This window comes from Alexandromys fortis, unplaced genomic scaffold, assembly GCF_014885135.2.
Source record: "Alexandromys fortis isolate MF-2015 unplaced genomic scaffold, M_Fortis_MF-2015_v1.1 scaffold_126, whole genome shotgun sequence".
NCBI classification, from domain to species: Eukaryota; Metazoa; Chordata; class Mammalia; order Rodentia; family Cricetidae; genus Alexandromys; species Alexandromys fortis.
Window position 1 is genome coordinate 945923 of NW_026068018.1, and position 21373 is coordinate 967295.

A 21373-nucleotide genomic window follows, 5' to 3' on the forward strand; every position below is an offset into this window, starting at 1 on the left:
GCTGACTGTTAGGAAGCCAGCTCAGTGGTGCCCGTAACTTCCTGTTGGTTTCGTGGCACACGTCCTACTGCTAGTCCTCTGTGCCAGCCGGTCAGTGGCATAGCTAGGGAGCAGGCGAACTTCCAGGAATCCTTTCCATTTAGTCACTCATTGAGAGAAGGTCAGAAAGCATCGCGAGTAATGGCAACGGCTTTAAGAGTAGGAGTAACAAACAAGGACTCCTTGGGGACTGAAAGAGTGTGCATGTATTTCAAGGATAGCTATTGTTTAACTTCCTGGCCATTAGCCTTCACCTACTTCTCAGTTTCCCTTTGCCTACGATAAGGTCCCAGCTCAGCCACCATACTGCCATTATTTATCCAAATCTTAGAATTAGGTGCTGATTAACTATCCAGCTTGGTCTCGTGTTTTTATAAAGAAGAATTAAGAAATGACCATTATAGATAGTGATGTTCTCATGACACCATAGTTGTTATATCCACTAGACATCTGAAGAAAAGTTAGACTTATACCAACAGGGTTCCTCATTAAATTTTTTAACATTTTGTTGTCTTTACATTTTCAGGAATTTGAGATTCTTTTCTAATGGTGGTTGTTGATTGTTTGAAAGAGAAGATAGGCATTGATTGCATCGTAAATACAAAGTGGGCACTGTAAATCATTCATTAATTAGAAATTTATATAACAATGACTGAAACTACACAAGTGTGCAAAAATCACTCCTTCAGAATATTTGGAGGTTAAGTTTAATACTATTACAGTTACATTGATTTTCTGTATTGAATTTTTATTAATAAAAAGAATCCACACACATACTAAAATTCTGGGTTTAAGTAAAATTCTAAACAGAGATCCTGTCAAGGCATGCCAGCAAAAGGAAATATTTTTAAATTAGAAACACTTATTTGTTTTATTTATATGTAGGTTGTGTTGGCATGTTTCTGCATGTGCCACATGCCTGTTAGTGGCTGGGGAGACCAGAGGAGGACATTGGATTCCCTGGAATTGTATTTACAAATGGTTGTGGGCCACTATGTTTGTGTCAAGAACCTAGCCCAAGTCCTCTGCAATAGCAGCAAGTGCTCACATTGAGCCATCTTTATGTCCCCAGTGAAAGTAGATCTTAATGTAAGATTATAGGATACTCTTTTAGAACAAGGAAAGACTTAGAAACAATCTTATTACATTTTATCATTTATAGCCAAAGTTACAGAAACCCAGAGGGAGCAATCGACCCATCATGGTCAGACAGACACATGGAAGAGATACATGCAGAAGGGTACATCCGTGGTCACCTGGTCTTGCCTATGTTGTTTACTTTATACCCCCAGCCTATGCACGCTGTGCTTCCTGCCTCTGTGGCTGGGCTTCCTTCTCTGGTCACTATACCCAACCTTAAATCCTGCTATTACTTTATGATGCATGTCCCTTATGCTCTAGGCACAGATAATTTCTGGTAACATGTAGCCTTAGCCTTATCTATAAGCTCTATAAGCAGTCATAAAATGTCTCATTAGTTTCCTGTTCCCATATGTACTTACATGTGTTCAAATATGTTAATGTTCACAATCTTCACTATTTATGTATTTGTGCCCTAGTTGTATAATATCTCATTATTTGGAATTTTATTGGCTCACACATACTGTTTATAAAATGTCATTTCACTTGTTTTAACTCTTATTGAAGAGGAAATAAAGTGAGGTGTAGCACACTGCGAGAGTCTTATTAGAGCTCTCTAGGGAAAAGCAAGTGAAGGCAGAAGAAAGACATGAGTTGTATTCAGAAGTTGGATATGATTTCAGGGTTGACTACTGTACACTGGATAACCAATTAGGGGACTCATCATCGGGGCGAGGCTAATTTTTCATCTCTCAGTCATGGTTGCTTGCGATTCTTTTTCCAGGGATCAGAACCAGTGATTCGTCCCTTCCACAATAATGTATCTATTGATATCGCCATTGTTCAGGTCTTGTTTAGACAGCCATATTGCTGAGGTGTCATGGGTGTAGTTTCCCTGTCATTTCTTGAAGACACAATCCTACCTCAGCCTTCCTGGTGCTCTTAAAGTCTGTCCCTACCATTTATTCAGCCTTCTAAGATGAAATTGCTCCTCATCTTTGCTAGGAAAGTGTTCATCTTACTCTACTGCCGTACTTTCTCTTCTTGCTAAGAGTGCAACCCACTTGAAAGGTGATGGTGTTGTATCTTGCCATGTCTATCACCTGTTGGGTGCTATGCTCTTTAAATCACTCAGTATCTGTTTTTAAATTTAAACAACCAATAAATGCTACTTTTTATCATAACAAATGAAAAAACTTGCTTCATTCTGTAATCCTAAGTACTTTCAGCCATGTTCTTTTGTTATGCTGATTCAACTCCCACATTTATAACTTAGAGATTTAAATTGGTATGTGCACGTACATTGCCTTCTAAAGTATCTTGTAACTAGATGATAATTTGGGGGGTCTCATTGACATAGGCATTAGTTAATAATCTCTGTTATATACTGAAAATGCCTGACATATTTTTCACTACACATTTATATATACACAGTTTTTAAGCCCCATGTATAAGTGAGCTAGGTTGATTTTAGGTGTACTGATTTGAGTCTTCTCATTTCACACAGAGCCCCCTCCGATCATCCAAGTACCTAATAATGTTACAGTCACTCCTGGAGAAAGAGCAGTTTTGGCGTGTCTTGTCGTCAGTGCTGTGGACTACAATCTAACATGGCAGAGGAATGGCAGAGATGTCCGACTAGCAGACTCAGCAAGAATTAGAACCTTGGCCAACCTCTCACTAGAGCTGAGGAGTGTGAAAATTGGTGACGCTGGGGAGTACCGTTGTATGGCTTCCAATGAAGGTGGATCAGCAGCAGCTTCAGTTTTCCTCATAGTGCAAGGTACTGTGATTCTAGGAACTTCTACTCGGTGGTGTCCTTCCATCTTCCTTCTTCATTCTCTCTCTTTATAAGGTTACAGTTTCTACCCAAACAGTTGTCTTTGGATGAAAGAATGCTAGGGATGTTCAGATGTTTAAAAGTGACTAAACTAGAAACTAAAATATCTCTAAAAAATAGGTCGCATTGCTGAAATAATAACTGGACCTGCTAGTGGCAGATGTCCATTTTAAGAGGCCATATAAATTGTCCCTGCGTGTTTTGATGTTTTCAAGTTCTCTATTCTACGGTGTGGATGTCAGACAAGATCAGGTGTTCTGAGGGTGGTGTGGTCTGCTGCACAGAGGCTTTCCAATTTCATACAATCCCATTTACTTGTTGATTCTTGGTACTCTTTTCTGCACTGTTGGGGTCTTTTCCAAAAAGTTCATGTCTATGATTACATTTTGAATTATTTTCTCCTAGAATTTTCAAATCTTTCTTTACATTATAGTCATGAATCTGTTTTGAATTTTTTTGTGAAGTGTAGGAAATATAGTTTAATTCTTTTATAAATAGACATCCAGTTTCCCAAGCATATTTGCTGGCTTCCTTTTTCACAGTGTATGCTTTTCACACCCTTGTCAGTGATTCCATGATGGCTATAGCTATGAGGGTTCTTTTCTGGCGTCTCCATTCTACTCCATTGTCTGCAAGGATGGTGGTGTTTCGTTAATCTGGCTCTATAGTGTAGTTTGAGGTAAATTATTTTGTTGCTCTGAGTAGCATCATGCTATTTGTGGTCGTTTGTGTTTCTGTATTTATTTTAAGGTCGCTTTTTCTAGTGTTGCGAAGAATGTTATTGAAATATGACTAAAATTACATTGAATCTATAGATTACTTCCAGAAATACAATCATTTTCAGAGTATCGATTCTGCTGATCCAGAAGAATGGTGTATCTTTCCATGTTCTGGGATCTTCCTTAACAATATGCTTTAGTTACAATATCAAAATATAATAAAAATAAAATAAATAGAAACTCAGAAGGAGGAAAAAAACATGAAAAGGTGGGGGGTGAAGTATTGTTTGAGTGGTTTCTTTGGGGGGGTCTTTGAAAATTGGCGACTGCAGACAGGTGTAGAGGTCTGATCCGTTGAACTTCTGAATCTTTGTTTCCTGTGATTTAATATGGTGCTGAGCCTGTATTGAACAAGCATCCAATATCAGAACTGTCTTCCCTTTAGTACCATGTCTTCTTTGCTTACCAGGGGTCCCTGCTAGCCACTTTCAGCTTTGCTCTTTCTGGGATCATAGGCTTTCCCACTGTCTAAGCTTCTCCAGTTTCTATCTCTTGAGGTGACCAATATATATGAAGTGAGTCTTGTAAGAGCATTAATGAGTAGAAAAAGCAACCCCACCACTGAGTCGGTACATGGGGACCAGTCTTTGTGCTTTGATACCTATAGCATCAGTCACCCTGCTGGAGAGATGAGGCTGTGGGCAACAAGCAGTCTCCTGGAGCCTCAGAGGTTTCTTGACTCGCTGTGAGTGGAGGTGAGAAGTAGCTTCAGAGATCAGTCTGTCTGTTGCCGTCTGTCCTAGAGCTCTCATACCCTAGTTAGCCTTAGTTATTCAGGTCTGCACTAAGATGAGACGAACGTCCCCTGTATACACTTCCCTGCATGTGCCAAATTTCATGCTGCCTGCATTTTAATCTTGTCAGTGGCCAGCCTTCACACTCTCTGTAACTGGTTCCTAGGGTTGTTTATTACCTTGGATTTATAGCCATTGAATTAAAGCAACTTGATTTATGACTGTTCCCTGTTTCCAGGCCCCAAGAATAGCTTGGTTTAAAACAAAAGTGGACCGTTGCCCCTTAAGCTCTCTAGTTTCAATTGATCCATCTCCCTGGAGAAACCACCATTTCCACAAGACCTACCACTGATTTTTGAGGCTTGTGAGTTGTAGATTTGCATTATGCATAGGACTATGCTGTGTGAGCTTTCCTGGGAAAGCCTGAATAAATGCCTCTTCATCTTAGATGCAGCACTGCTGAGGGAGGTTCTCCTCTCCTTATGGACCACATAGGCACCACATGGCTAGACCGGTTTTCAACCTGACTTCTTGATGCTTTGCTCTTCTGTTTCCCTGGACTTTCTGGCTGTCTTGTTGTATTTGTGGAATTCAAAGCTGGGTATTTCTTTCTCTTTGGGAGGCAGAATTCTTTCTTTTTTTTTGACATTTCATCACTGGGTTACATGGAAGCATCTTCTAAGTTGGCTGTCTTACAAAGAAGTCTACTAGTCTATATCTCGGTGTGAATGTGCATGTATGAGTCACACATGTGTGTGAGGGTATGTGTGCATGCATTTGTGCATGCGTATGTAGGTCAGGCAACCTTTGGTTTCATTACTTATGTACCTTCTACCATTTATTTGTTGTTATTTATTTGAATCAGGTTCGCTCATTAGCCTGGAACTCACTATGTGTGGTAGGTTGGATGCTCAATGAGCCCCGAGTACCCTCTTTTCTCCATCCGCTGGCATTATAGCCCAATTCACCAGGCCTGACTTTTTAACAAGGACCCTAGAGACCAAGCTCAGCTCCCCAGACTTGTGAAACACACTGCATTGACTGAGCTATTTCCCAGTCTTCTACTAATATTTTTTAAATACAGCTTATTATAATTGTAATATTGATGAACTTTGTTGCAATTTATTCAGATGTATTTTTAATCTTATTTTTATTGCACACACATACATGTACTCATAAGGGCAGTCGTTGAAAGAAAAGTCTGCATAGACTAAGTGTTCAGTTCACTGATAATGAGTGTGTTAATAATTCAGTTTAATAATTTCTTTTGTTGTTGTTGTGGTGAGCCATCATATGAAAACCTAAAACTGCTCCAGAATTTCTCTCAGAGTAGGATTATTGGCACCTGAGTGTCTACAGACTCACTGAAAGTCTTTAAGTAATGAGAAAATTACTCTTGATAATTTTTTGCCATTAAGTTGAAAGAGGTGGTTGCTGCCTGCATAAAATATTTAGCTTTAAATCCTAGATGTAGGAGACCGACTGCATCAGAATAGGGTTTGGATATTTGGTTGTGGTATTAGAAACTGTGTTATAATGTACCTGAAGTAAAGCCTTTGGACAGCTTTCTAGAAAGCTTATGTCAGAGAGCTGTCTTTTTAAGACTTACAGTATTATTAAAGACAGAAAACTTCAGTGAGGTTATGAGAGGCACTCTATGTCTGACTATTGTTTTCTCTGTGGTTCTTGAGGTATCCTCTACAATTGGAAGGTGTCTCTATTGTTAGCGAATCTGGAAATGCCTCTAGGGAGAAGCTGCTTTTGTAAAAGGTTCAGTGAATTTCTACACAGTGATGACCCAGAAGATAATCTGAATCCACTCACTCAGCACTTGGGTTACGAGAGCTCCAGAGTTGTCCCAACACATTGATGGTTTCAGATAAAGTAAATGTTAACAGGCTTCTGGAATTTAATATTAGTTCTGTATTTGAAATCCCTAGTAGTAGGATTGTAAAATAAAATCAAAACACTTGTGGAGAACAAAATTAAGAAAATAACATCATTTACAAGAGCTACAAAAATATCTAGAAATATATTTAATCAAAAATTGAAAAGTCTTTGCAATGAAAATGACAAAACATTGATAAAAGAAATTATGGAACACACCAAAAAAAAAAAAAAAGGAAAAATACCCCATGTTCATGAATTACTGAAATTAGTACTATGCGCATGACAATGTTATTCAATGCAATTCTCATCGCAGTACCAGTTACTTCCTTCATATAAATAGAATAAGAAATCTTAATTTCACATGTAACCACAAAAGGTCCAGAATAGCCAACGATTTTCATCTGAAAAACAAAAATCCAAACAAAGGCTGGGATTAATACAGTATTTGAATGCAAAACATACTATTGAGCTTTAGTTACTAAAATAGTGAGCTCTGACAAAAATAGATGCAAATACTAATGGAGTAAGAACGAAGAAATGTAACCATTTTCAATCTGCCAGCAGGTTTTTAACAACCGGAACACCCAATTGAAAGAAACAGTCTCTTCAGTAATTGGTTCTGGCAACATTGTGCAGGTGCAAAATGAGAATAGTTTCCTTCATTTCAACGTGGACACAAACCAACTCAAAATCATCCAAAGATCTAAAATTTAAAACTATGTATGAATTATTGCAAAAAGAGAACTATTTCAAGACATTGGAATAGGCCATTTGTAGACAGGACCACAAAGACAGAGATAGCAAAGGCAAAAATGAACAAATGTGATGACATCAACCTAAGAAACTTGTAAAATAAAGGCAGTTCAGAGATAGCCTACAGAATATTGTTTTTTTTGTTTTTTTTTTTGTTTTTTTTCCCCAGGCAGAGTTTCTCTGTAGCTTTGGAGCCTGTCCTGGAACTAGCTCTTGTAGACCAGGCTGGCCTCAAACTCACAGAGATCTGCCTACCTCTGCATCCCGAGTTCTGGCTACCGAATTATTCTTAAACAACTCATATGACAAGGGACTGCTGTCTAGAATATATATAGAAACTAAAAAATATTGATACCAAAACTGAATAGCAAGCAAAGCGCCCTATCAAACCAAAACCAGAAACAACTACTACACTTCCAAAACAGTCAATGAAAGATGTTCAAAAGAAAATAGGTATTTCTCAGAAGAAGGAACTCAAACGATCTCCAAGGGTATAAAGAAATACTCAGCTTCATTAATCATCAGGAGATGCAAATCAAAACTACGGTGACACATCATCTCATTGCAGTTAAAACAGCTATCATGAAATAGATAAAAATTCACAAATTTTGTGAGGATAAGTGCTGTTTTAATTTCAGCTCAATGGCTGTGCTTTAATCTAATGCTGTTTCAGGCAGCAGTTGTGACTCTGCCATTACCAGCCTGCTTCTCTAGCAGCAGCCTTGCCCCTCAGGCCACAACCTGGTGGGAATTCTGTCCCCACAGTTCCCGGCCCTATTGCTGCTGCTAGAGGTAGCTTTAACTAAAACTCTATAGTTCTATTTATAAATAAGACTCGAGATTCAAAGGTTAGGGTGAAAACCTGCAAGCTCGAAGAGGCTGAACTGCAAGTAGCTAACTCCCCTCTCCTTGCTGGTATCTCTGAAAGACCTGTGTTTCTGCTCAAGCAAATCAGAAACAAACAAACCAACAAACCCTGTACCGCTCTAAATCCCTCCCTACTACTTCCTGTGTCTGTCTCTTTCAGATGTCCTCTGAAGCTCTATGGTTATAGTCTGTCAACTAGTTGCTAACTCAGCTTCCTGACCCACGGTTAATTTTATTTAATCAAAGCAAATTCAAGCTCGAGGTTCACAGTGTGATCGAATATCCCCCAACAGATGAGGGAAAAATAGCTCTCTCATGGACCATTGGTAGGGATGTAAACTAGTATGGCCATTATGAAAAACAATATTGGGAATCTTCCAAAAATTGAAAGTAGAATGCTGTAAGACCCAATAATTCCATTAGTTAATATAATTTCCATGGAAATAAAATCATTATTCCATAAAGATACTTCCGTGTTTACTGTACAATTATTCACAATATCTAAAGTATGGCGTCAACCCACATGTCCTTCAGGTGATGAATGGATAAAGACCTTGTGTCATATAGACACACAATGGACCATTATTCAATCATCAAAAGAGGGAAACAGATTATTTGATAGACTTTGTTAACTGAAGTGAGACAGACACAGGAATACTCCCACTCATATATGGAGCCACGTCAGTCTCATGGATTAACTGAATTCAACCGTGCTCATTAGAAACTGGGAAGAGGAGCATGTGTGTGAGCATGGAGGCATGAAATGAAGTTTAATAAAGGCTACCAAAGCACAGTAAGCCTGGTAGAATTTCTTCTCACTTTTCTTAAGTATAGTATCTGTCCATTAAGATTATTTATGGTAGATTTCAAAATGATTATAAGAGTGTAAAACTCCAATTATATAAAATGATTAATGTTTGAAGAGACTGAAATGCTTCTTCTTATCCTGATTTGATTATTATATATGGTATATAAGCATTAAATTACCATAATGTACCTAAAAGAGACAAATAAATATCATGTTTCAGTTAAAAGCAGATGACCTGACTAATTGTCATGGCATATACCCATATACTCAGGAAGCAGAGGTAAGTGGATCTCTGTGAGCTTGTGCCATTCTGATTTACACAGTAAGTTTTGAGACAGCCGAGTAAGTTTTGAGACAGAGAGAGACCTTGTTTCAAAAAAACAAACAAAAAAAGAAGATGAAAGGATGCAACAATATAACAGAAAATCTGACCTAGAAGCACTAATACTACATAAAAATAAAATTAGAGATATAGTGAATAAAACTGAAAAAAATTAGAACACTGAGATAAATACTTAATATTTTAATAGCAAGACTTTAAAATGTAAGTCCCTGTTGTAATAGAAGCAGCAGGGCTGCATCCCCGGCACCCGGCCGCCCACATGGCTAGCTTATGCCCCAAAATAATTACATGGAAACTGTATTCTTTTCAACACTGCCTGGCCCATTAGTTCCAGCCTCTTATTGGCTAGCTCTTACATATCGATCTAACCCATTTCTAATATCCCTGTAACACCACAAGGTGTCTTACCAGGGAAGATCTTTTTTTTCCTATTTATTTATTTATTAAAGATTTCTGTCTCTTCCCCACCGCTGCCTCCCCTTTCCCTCCCCCTCCCCCAATCAAGTCCCCCTCCCTCGTCAGCCCAAAAGGCAATCAGGGTTCCCTGCCCTGTGGGAAGTCCAAGGACCACCCATCCAGGTCTAGTAAGGTGAGCATCCACGAAACTGCCTAGTCTCCCACGAAACCAATAGGTACAGTAGTATCAAAAACCCATTGCCATTGTTCTTGAGGTCTCAGTAGTCCTCATTGTCCACTATGTTCAGCAAGACCGGTTTTAACCCAGGCTTTTTCAGACCCAGACCCGCTGGCCTTGGTGAGTTTCCGATAGAACATCCCCATTGTCTCAGTGTATGGGTGCACCCCTCGCGGGTTCCTTGCTCGTGCTCTCTCTCCTTCTGCTCCTGATTTGGACCTTGAGATTTCAGTCCGGTGCTCCATTGTGGGTCTCTGTCTCTGTCTCCTTTCATTGCCTGATGATGGTTAATATTCAGGAGGATGCCTATATGATTTTCTTTGGGTTCTCCTTCTTATTTAGTTTCTCTAAGAGCCCGAATTATAGGCTCAATGTCCTTTATTTATGGCTAGAAACCAAATAACCAGGGAAGATCTTAACCTGCGTCTTTGTCCGGTAGGAGAATCATGGCGACTCACTGACTCAGCTTCTTTTTCCCAGCATTCTGTTCTGTTTACTCTGCCTACCTAATTTTATGTCCTATTAAAGGGCTGAGGCAGTCTCTTTATTTAACCAATGAAATTAACACAAAACAGAAGACTCTTCCCCATCAAGTCCCAACTAAGATTCATATCTATTGAAGAGACACAGTCAACTAAAACCAAAGAAATTATTAAGAGTCCGGGGGGGGGGGGGCAGGATGGTTTGGGGCTGTTCATGTAGTGAGAGCTCCATTGAGATACATCTTGACTAAAATCTGTTGCTGGTGAGAATCAAAATCTACACACACAGGCAAACTATGTCAATACATTGTAACCAGATGGCTCAAAAACATACTGACACCAGACCTATCAAATACATTACAGGCTAGAAGATAATTGCAGCAAGTATCTTTGATGCAGTGTCTCTAAGGGTAAGAATACTTGCCCTAAGTTTAGGAGGAATTGCTTTTTATCTTAATGGGAAGTAGAAAGCAAATGAGTTAGACAGTACATTACAGGTCCCCTGGCAGGCCACAGAGTCAGATTCATATGTCCCAGTGGGGACATTGATTCTTGCTTTTACTCTTGGCCACGTCATGGGATACAGAATTCAGTGATATCAGAAACCAATGTCCCAGTGACCCTTCATCATCAATCTGAATGTTGGCTGGCTGAATTTCTTTGCCTTTCTTGCTTTCTACTTGTTGTTAAATCTCCTTCTGATCTTTAAAAACAAAACATGTACTTGTAATGAATTTCTTTAAAGTTAGTCCATGATGTTTTCTGCTGTCAGAAACTAAGAATTGCAACTGGCCCAATAATGGGAAAGATACGTGTGCTTTGGGGAGGAAAGAATTTATGATCTGCTTAATTTGTCGGTCTTATAAAAGAGCACTCTGAAATGTTCAAGAATTGAGGGAAAAAAAAAACAATCCTATTGTCTTCTTAAAATAATTTACTGAGGTGGAGCCGGGCAGTGGTGATGGCACATTCCTTTAATCCCAGCACTCAGGAGGCACAGGCAGGAGGATCTCTCTGAGTTTGAGGGCAGCCTGGTCTACAAGAGCTAGTTCCAGGACAGGCTCCAAAACTACAGAAAAACCCTGTCTCAAAAAACAAAAACAACAACAACAAAATTTTACTGAGCTGGGCAGTGGTAGCAACACACCTTTAATTCTGTCACTCGGGAGGCAGAGGCAGGCATATCTCTGGGTTCAAGGCCAGCCTGGTCTCCAAGAGTTAGTTCCAGGACAGGCCCCAAAGCTACAAAGAAACCCTGTCTCAAAAAACCAAAGTAATATAATAATTTACTGAAAATGAGAGTTGAATGTCCCAAATCTCTTTTTAAAGAAGCATAAGTCAAACTTGGGCATGTTGAGGTGTAACAGACTACTAACTTTCTACTTACTACTACTTAAACACTTATCACTACTGAGTGTTGGCTCAGCAACACTTAGCAGGCTCATTACTGATCCTTCAGAGAAGCCTGTGATGTGTCTTAGTTGGGGTTACTATTGATGTGATGAAACACATGACCAAAGGGAGTGTGGGGAGAAAAGTGTTTGGTTTATACTTTCACATCAGGTTCATCACTGAAGGGAGTCAGGACAGGAACTCAAACATGAAAGGAACCTGGAGGCAGGAACCAATGCAGAGGTTTTGGGAGAGCTTTTTACTCTGTCTTTATTTCTGTCAGTGGGAGTAGAAAACAAATGAGGACCAGTGCATTTTTCTTAATAAAATGCTTAGTTTTAAGCAGTTTGTCACTGAAGAAAATTCTTCCTGAACTTTACTTGTAGGCAGTAATAGTTTGCCTAGAATTAAAGCTAGGACAAATGTTTTTGCCAGTGCATCCTGAGCTGCAGAAGTTCTTTCCAGGAGGAGATAGTGGAGACACTGTCCGTTCATGCTCGAGAAAGCAAAGAAATCAATTTCAAACTTACATGATTATATTAGTGTTGGAGCTATCACTTGATGTAAAGTCAGCTACAGAGTATGGTGCTGCTGCTGCTGATCGACTTTCGTGTTTTCCTATTCTTTGATTGTGTTTCCCTTGTCATTTGAATTTATCATACTTAAAACAAAATATTATAGCTGAGTTTTCTCTTCTGCTCTCTATTCTGTGAACTTTTGAGTCACAGCTTTCAAATAATTAGTTAGTAAATGTTCTATCACTTTACTCATGAGCGCCTGCATTAGTTATGATTGTGCTGCATCTTTTGATTATTTGTTTGTTCGTTTTTGACAATTATAAAACTTTCCACCTCAGTCTCTAGAGTGGCTTACAGTATACCACCATGCCCAGTTACATTGCTGTCTTCATATGTTGGAGTAACAGGCATTCTTGTTCCTTGACTTTCATCTTCATTAAATCATAGCCATTACTCTGAGGGAATGTTATAAGATAATCCCTCTTTGAATTTGGGGAGAACTTATTTCAGTTAATAAAAGTCTACAATTAGAAAAGCATGATTTTGGTAAATCTGGCTGATATGAATTTTAGTTCCTCAGAATTAGTATCTGTCTTAGCTTTCTATAGCTGTGATGAAACACCATGACCAAGGCAACTTAGAAAATAAAGCCTTTTTAATTAGGCTTATCATTTCAGAGGGTCAAATACATGATCGAGGAACAAACTGAGAGTGCTCATCTTTTTTAAAAAAAACTTATTAACATATTTTGATCATATCATTTCCTCTTCCCAACTCCTCCCAGATCTTACCCTTCTCTCTATCCACCCAAATTTATGTTCTTTTTTCCTCTTAACCACCCATTTGAAACAAGGAAAAACAAAAATAAAACACACACACATGAAATCTAAAGTCACACAAATAAACACTGATTCAATTTTGTGCTGGTCAGCTATTTTTAAGGCCTAAGATCTGCCCTGGAGTGCTGTCGATATATCCAGTGATACTCCATTGGAGAAAACCTGGTTCCCTTTCCCAGAGGTCTCAATTGAAGAGAGCTTCTTGGCTAGACGTGGAACTTTGTGTCCTTGTTCTTCTCTCAGTGCTGGGATTTTGTTTGGTTAAATCTGTGCAGGTCTGTGCATGCTGTCACATTGGCAGCTCACATTTTGAGCAGAGGCAGGAGGGAGGGAAGGAGGGAGGGAGGGAGAGACAGAGAGAGAGACAGAGAGAGAGAGAGAGAGAGAGAGAGAGAGAGAGAGAGAGAGAGAGAGAGAGAGAGAGAGAGAGAAGAGTGTGTCTATATGCACTGGGGGTGGAGCATGCTTATGAAACTTCAAAGACTTCCCTGTGACACACCTCCTCCTCTAAGGCCACATCTACTAATCTTTACCAACCAGTTCCATGAATTGGGGACCAAGTACTCAAATATATGCTCCCATGGGAGCCATTGTCATTGAAGTCACCACAGTGGCCACCTAGAAATATTTTCATAAGTCTGCAGACTTTTCTTCTGTGAAACCTTTTTGCTTGTTTGTTTTTCAAGACAGGGTCTCTGTGTTGCTTTGGAGCCTGTCCTGGAACTAGCTCTTGTAGACCAGACTGGCCTGGATCTGACAGAGATTTGCCTGCCTCTGTTTCCCGAGTTCTGGGATTAAAGGCATGTGCCACCACTGCCCAGCTTTTTTTTTTTCCTGTGAAACCTTTTTAAAAAATATTAAGGGATTCATTTCACAAAGTCATTTACCTGAAGATTCTTGAGCTGAGTTTATTGCTGCACTTAGTGTTCAGATAAGATTAGGTGTATGGTGAAAGCATTTGAGAGTTTATCTTGTATCTACAAAACATCATAAAGTAGTCTATGTATTTTAAAATATCTATAATGAAGAATTGTTCATAAGAGTACCATGAAGCAATTAAGCAAACAAAAATTCATAGTTGAAAATTTAAAGATAGAGAATTTTGCAGTACTTAATTACAAACTAAGCTGCCTTAAATCCTTTTTGAGCTAAAAGTGAAGTCTACTAAACAGAGAAAATGCAGCATTTCAGTAGATAACCAAATTGGCTTTCTTGTAATAAAAGTTTAACATTCAATTTATCTGCTAAATGTAGTCTACTGTCTCCATAGATCAAGTTTCTGTTTCAACACATTCCAGCTCCATGCATTCAAATGGCAATAGCTAGCATATGCTTCATATTCTAGGGCCTTTTATCTGAGGCGTCTACGCTCCGCGAAGATGTTAGGGGACTCTCATTCTAGATGGAAGGAATTATCTCTCTCTCTCTCACTAAAACTTGAAAGGCAGAAATACTAAAGGGTCTTTAAATAGAACTTACAAGGAAAAGCTGAAGAAGTAGGTTTATTTAGAATGTAAAGCAAAGAGGATTTGGATGGTTTAGTAGATGTTCAAGTGTATAAAAAGTGTTTTAGAGAAGCTGTAAACAATGCACATTTGAATTGTCAGCAAAGAAGGTCCACGTGAAAATGACACCAGCCCAGAGAGGGAGCTGGCAGGAAGGGTACCCAGATGTTGGAGAGGGTAAGTGCTGGAAGAACATGCTAGCTGGGAGAAAGGCCCTTCCTTCTCAGTATAGTCGCGCCTGCTGTGAAGAGACAGAGCAGATGAGGAGTCAGCAAGCCTGTCCACACACTGAATGATAGAACGGCTAATTCACACTGGGAACGTGCTTGGGAAGCCGTGCCACCTAGTCCTCCTAGAATATTTGTCAGGACTGGTTCCCACTCACCACACTTTAGACACTGGGTATCCCCCAATTAAGCCTCCAGCTCTTTGGACGTCAATATGTTCAGTTTCGATGTTGCTTCAGGTTAGCCTTGGATGTGCAGGCCGAGAACTCGTTCTCAGAGAATTCACGTGTTTCAGATGTGAATCAACCATCAAAGCCTCCTGACCAACCAAATATGTGTCAGATGGTTTTCATGGCCACTCGGGACTTAATATTTTGCTAACATGGAACACTGATGTGGGATTCCCTTCTGTATCCTGTGAATATCATTGGTTAATAAAGGAACTGTTTTGGACCTATAGCAGAACAATGGGGGAACAGACCTAGGCTGGGAAAACTAAACGGAATGCTGGGAGAAAGGAGGAGGATTTAAAGAGAAGCCATGGAGCCGCCACTGGAGACAGACGTTCTGAAACTTTGCTGGTAGGCTATGACCTCATGGTGTGTCGGAGCCCGTTTGGGTCCAACACACACTTCCTAACTTGGCTGGAACGGAGTCGCGAGGAATAATCAGACACAGCTTACACCATCATCATGGAAAAGGCCAGAAAACTCCTTTATTGTCCAAACATCTTATATACTTATCCCAAATGAGAAGGAACACACAAAGGCTGTTGCCTAGGCAACCAGGTGCCTGGGCTTTAGTCAGGTCTGCATCTAGCAGCCAGGTAGGTCCTGAATTAGCATCTCTATAAGATAACCTTCAAATTGCATAAGGAAAGAAACCCCAAACATCCTGACCAGTTTCAGTCAACACCTCTTCTCAGGTAATTCACACTTAAACAAAGGAAGCTAGGAGCAAGGCATCCTGGCTTTTGTTAAGGGCAGACAGCTTGTCTGCAGAGCTATGTATTCAGCTCAAACCGGGGCAATGGCTTTTTAGCATATCGGAATATGTGCCCACAATGGTGATGCAGAAATTAATGGAGATGGGTTAAATTAAGATGTAAGAGTTAGAAAATAAGAAGCTAGAGCTAATGGCCAGGTAGTGTTTTAATTAATACAGTTTCTGTGTAATTATTTCAGGGCTTAGCAGCCAGGAACTAACTAGTGGCCTCCCTCAAACAGCCCAAAAGCCAGTAAGGCACTTTCAAAATTAGTGATTAAGTAATACTAATAAATACTCTTCAGTAAATTTAAAATCACTTATTAAGTGATTCTGATAAATGTTGATAAAGAAGAAATGGTCTGCGTTTGGTATTTTATTAGTAAAGGATCTTTGCGCAATGAGATGAACAGGTCTGAAAAGATCTTGAGCGTGGCCTCTGGATTCCTGTGCACCCACTTGTCAGCATGTAAGTCGTTTCCCTGAGTTCTGTCAGCTTCTCTAGCAAATTAATCCAACTTGAGAAGGGGTTAATGTTAACCTTAGATTTCTATCTGGTTTCTCTGAAGTAGATATTAATTTAGCATGAATCTAATTGGTAGTATATATAGATAAAACACCAAATTAATTGGTCTTAATAATAAAAACCTGGAGTCAGATATTTGGGGTGAAAGCTGAAAGATCAGAGAAGCAGAGCAGCCAGCCACTAGTTCTTACCTCTATGAAATTCTCAGAACCAAGAGGGCAAGATCCTGTCTCTATGAATCCTCAGACTGAATGCCTTCTCTTCAACACCTCAGACTGAATCCTGAGCTCCTATCTCCTCCCACCTTATATTCCTCTCTTGTCCAGCCATATCACTTCCCATTTTCACCTCTTTCAGACAGATTCGATCTCCTGTAGCCCAGGGTGGCCTTGAACGCACAGCGATTCATCTGCCCACCTCCCAAGTGCTGGGATTAAAGGTGTGTGCCACCACTGCCTGTCCTCTATGGTTGACTAGTGTGGCTGATCCTCACACTGGTCTTCACGCAAGCTTATTTGTTAAAGCCCAAACAAATATCACCACATATGATGACAAATTTTTTATCGAAAATGGGCAGTGTTGAGGGCTGGGCCTTTAACCTAAATTGGGGCTGAATTTCCTCTTTATATATGTGTATGTATGGTGATGTCTCTCATACATGATGCCAGAGTGTTATGATGATTGAGTGTGGGTAGGGGAGGGGATGTTTTTTCCTCTTATACATACACCTCAGGGACAGTCTAGTGGGAGAAATGCCTAAAGCCAAGTATGGAGGGGGAGGGAGTCTGGAGTTTCTAGGGTGGTAATGTGCTCCGTGCACATGCCTGAGAAGACTGCACGAGAAGGGGAATGTTTAACCAAGGGAGCACTTGTAAGTATAAAAGGTATATATGTCACGTGTCCTAAAAATTATCTAATCCCAGTCTTCCCCAGGACTGACTAATGTCTTCTCTGTCTTATTGAAAATCAGATTAGGTATTGTAATTTGTGACAGGAAGAACTTGATCTTTTTTTTGGGGGGTAGGTATTTGATTATTATGAATAAGGACTGTGTTAGAGTTAACACCACAGAGTAAAATCTTCTTTGCTTCAATGATGTATTAAGAGCATCTGCCCAGTGAGAGCCAAGCTGCCAGAGCATCATGAAGGGCTTTGCATTCATGCTGAGTCACAAGGTCCTATCTCAGACTTACTTTGTAGTAGGTGTACTCTCACTCACATGGAGCAGTGTGGATGCACGTGAAAGGCCTGGTGTTAAAACCCTTGTTAGAATGAGGTAGTGAGGGTTTTTTATTTGGTTATCTGTTTATACATTTAGTTATTCAAGAGTTAACTATTTGGCAGTGCACCCCTTTCTGTAAATGTATCTGAGAAGACAGCATATTCTGTTCCTCCGAAAGCTAGTAATGCCGGCAGTTAGATACTGAGTTGTACATCACTTGACAGCATGCACAAGGCTCACTTTCTTGCTTTATCCCCAGTGCCTAAAAACAATGAAAACAGACACCCAGAGACACACACACAGATACACACAGACGACACACACACACACACACACACACACACACACACACACCTGCAAAAACAATGACTACATTGCAATAAAGGAATTTGAGAGAATGTTTACAATACTATGAACTATACCAAAGTTTTCTAGAATTTTTAACTCTACCCTGGAACACTGGATAGATTAAGAAGAGCTTTCTCTAGGAGATAGATGCAGCAGATGATGCTTATGGAATTCCTTGAAGAATAAGTCAGCTTTTACCAGGAGCTTGGAAAGCCTTTCTGAGTGAAGAAAAGTGTCTTGTCGAGGAGGGACCACGGAAACGCGAGCCTACAGAGGGAGCACCTAGTGCAATGCAGAAAGCCATCTCTAGGGTGGTGCGGTTCCCCCTCCCATCTCCAGTGTCTGTAGCCCTGTTTATTTAGTTTATTTACCCATTTTGGAGACAGGGCCTTGCTACATAGGCCTGGTTGGTTTGCACTCACAGAGGTCCACCTATCTTTACCCTTTTAGAGAATGAGAGGCGTCACTTAGGTTTGAGAATTTAGGCATTGCCTCAGTAAGATAACAAGGCACCCAGAGAGATAAACAGCAGAGTGATAACGGTGGAAAAGGCAGGAAAGGGTTCCAGGTGTGTTCTACTACACTGGAAGATAAAGGAAGGGGGAAATTGTGGTTGTGATAAAGGTGGCGCAGGGAAGTGGGGGAGGGACGAAGTGGCAGCCTGGGAAGCAGTAACCCTCCTTCCAGGACAGAGAATCTTCAGCTGCACGGTGGCTGCATCCCTGAGAAGTGAGGTAGCAAATGTATTCGCCCTCCAACAAAGTTGGCTACTAGAGTCTAAAGGTTCCTCCAAAGAGTCCTATGTAGCTGTGCTTGGTTCCATGATTCTTGTATGTTTGTATGACATGATCACTTTTTTATGTGTTAACCGATGCTTGACAGCTAAAGATGTAGCCAAGAGTTTAGAAACTGGACACCTTTGTAAAGCCTCAGTAGCCTAGTATGCCACAAAGCAATAATGGACGTTTTTAGTTGCTGTTCTTTAAAAGCCAAATGAAAATATAAATTTCAACTTTGGCCTTTGTGCCTCATTGTTGTAAAGCCACACCTAAAACAAAGACCCTGTCGGAGAGAGTTCCAGGACAGCCAAGGCCTTGAAAAACCAAACCAAAGCAAGCAAACCTTGTAATACTCATTGATAACTATTATTATTTGAAGAATTTACAAATGAGAGCAAATTTTCTTAAAACACAATCTCCCCTATTGATCATGGTTTTGTATCTTGCATATTTTGAATAATCAGCCCCAAACAATGCCTAAATAAATGACTTATTTTGTTAAGAAAAAAAGCAGCATTAAGTGGAAACATTAGCATTTAAATGATTGCTAGGGAATAGTTAAAACAAATATCAAAGAAACTAAATATATTATAACATTCGATAATATAAAATGTAGATTTTTTATAATTATATATTATTTTTTAACATTAAGATTCTGTGATTAATATGGAATCTAGCTCTAATTTATCATTGAATGTTTCTGAAACTATCATCGTTCTTTAATAGCTGAATTTAATAATCACATTGGCATTTGGCTGTGGATTTTTTTTTATTTTTAACAAACTCAACATACATCTGTCAAGATGGATTTTGATTTTTGTGTGGTTGTTGCCAGTGCGCCACCTGCTGGTAAATCAATGGATTGACTGTCTTCCCTCTGTGACCTGTAGCTGAGACAATCCAGCAGGATTGAACCCTCTAGTTGGTTACTAAATACCAAGGCATCAGCCCTAGAAACATGTACATGCAAGTAAAGCAGTAAATGGGCTCAGGAAGTTGTATTTATACACTTACATGTATATATCTGCAACGAGAATAATTAAAGACAGAGGTCATGAGCTTGAGAGGGAGCTGCAGGGGTGGGGATTCGTGTCCTCCACATTGGGCAGTACAGAAGCTACTGTCTGCAGAGAGAAGAAAGGCAGACTCAGCAGTGACGTTTCAGGAAACTTACTTCAACTGTCACATTAAGAAACCATGACTCAAATTCACTTGGATTATTACCATTTAGGAAGTAATTTCCACTCGGGAGACATTGTAACCACGTCTTAGTATTTCCATTGACGAGGGAGCATTTGGAAAGTTTACCTTTTGTAAAATTAAAGGTTGCATTTCTTCCTAGTCATTTTATTGAAGCAGAAAGGTAGGCCTGTTTGTGTGTATTGTGTGCAAAGTACTGAATACCACATTCACTTTACAGATGGAACATTTTTTTGTTTTGTTTTGAGACAGAGTGTGCTACATAACCCAAACCGACTTCAAGACTGCAATTCTCCTACCTCTGTCTCCTGACACTAGGTGTGCCTTCATGCAAGGCTAGGAATGCTTCATTTGATTCTCCATCTTTGGGGTTTCAGTACACAGGCTTCTTTTTCCAGGCAACTGAGTTCTGATGTTGTTGACATTGTTTGTTTGGTTGATTTTTTTTCTTTCTTTTTTGGTTGTCAACCCCAGTTCTTTGGAAGGGATCCCTGGCCATTCACAGGCAAGGAAAAGCTTTGAAATATTGAAATATATTCCACCGCCATTTCTCTTAGTTGCAAATTAAGGATAAGTTCAGGGAATATGCACTTGTCTCTGATAAATCGTGCTTAGGGAGATGATGTCATTTTGGTTGTGCAAGCTTCATGCGTTCAAGTCAGCACCAGCTCCAGTGGGGATTACTCCCCTAATGAGAGATGGAGGTCATTCGTTTGAGAACAGTTTCAACATGTTCTGAAGAAACTGACCTAAATCAGTAGGCAGATAAATGTTTGTCGGGATGGGCTATAGCTACTAATTACAGTTTTCAGAAAATTCGATCAATGGTAGTCATTACATAATGTTTTGAAGTTAGCTTTCTCCATGAGAAGAAAGATCCCGTTCTGTCAAATTCATTTTACAGTTGTACAATACAGTAGAAATCAGGTTTAAAAATTCAATCCTATTTGTTTTCCAGTTTCTCATGTAATATTGTTTATGAGACCTCATAGATCATTTCACAGGCTCACAACATGTATTATCCACAGATTCAGGAGCACAATAAATTAGCTGATATTTTCAAAACTATCATCAGTTGGATGGTTTGGTTGAATGTAGGTCTTCACCACTACCGGCATCATGGTTACTTGGGCCCTTCGTCTGACCTTTTGTGTTTCCTTAGCTTCCAGTGCTTTCTTTGACTCATGTCCCCAGTTTTAGATTTCACTATGTAAGTGTTTTCTTTCCCAGTTGTAGCACATGCCTGCACATTACTGCTTACATTTTCAACCCAAACCTATAATATAATCTGGTAATTCTTTCACGAAAAAATGATGAAGCTGTTATTTTTAAGTATTGTTTTAATTAGTTCACCCCAATTTAGGAAATACGACACGTATTTTTGTAACGTTTTACAACAGGCTAAAGTGATTTAAAAAAAAAAAACTTTTAATATGATTCAGTAGCTGCTGAACTTACAAGTGCCAGTCAGGTTTATATTTTATATTTCTATGTATGATGTTAGTTTTATAGTATTGTTTGAAACAGCCTTCTGAGTTTGAGGCAACAAGAATAGGGAGTCTCTTAACTGTCCCCCCCCCAACC

General features: G+C 39.6%; 1 protein-coding gene across 1 annotated transcript in view; it reads left to right on the forward strand.

The window, feature by feature from the left end:
• Hmcn1 (hemicentin 1) overlaps positions 1-21373 on the forward strand; it is a 449244-nt gene that overhangs the window by 202429 nt on the left and 225442 nt on the right. Inside the window, exon 11 of the mRNA XM_050162915.1 lies at positions 2627-2902. Within this exon, the coding sequence (XP_050018872.1) occupies positions 2627-2902 (276 nt within the window). The remainder of the gene's footprint in view (positions 1-2626; positions 2903-21373) is intronic.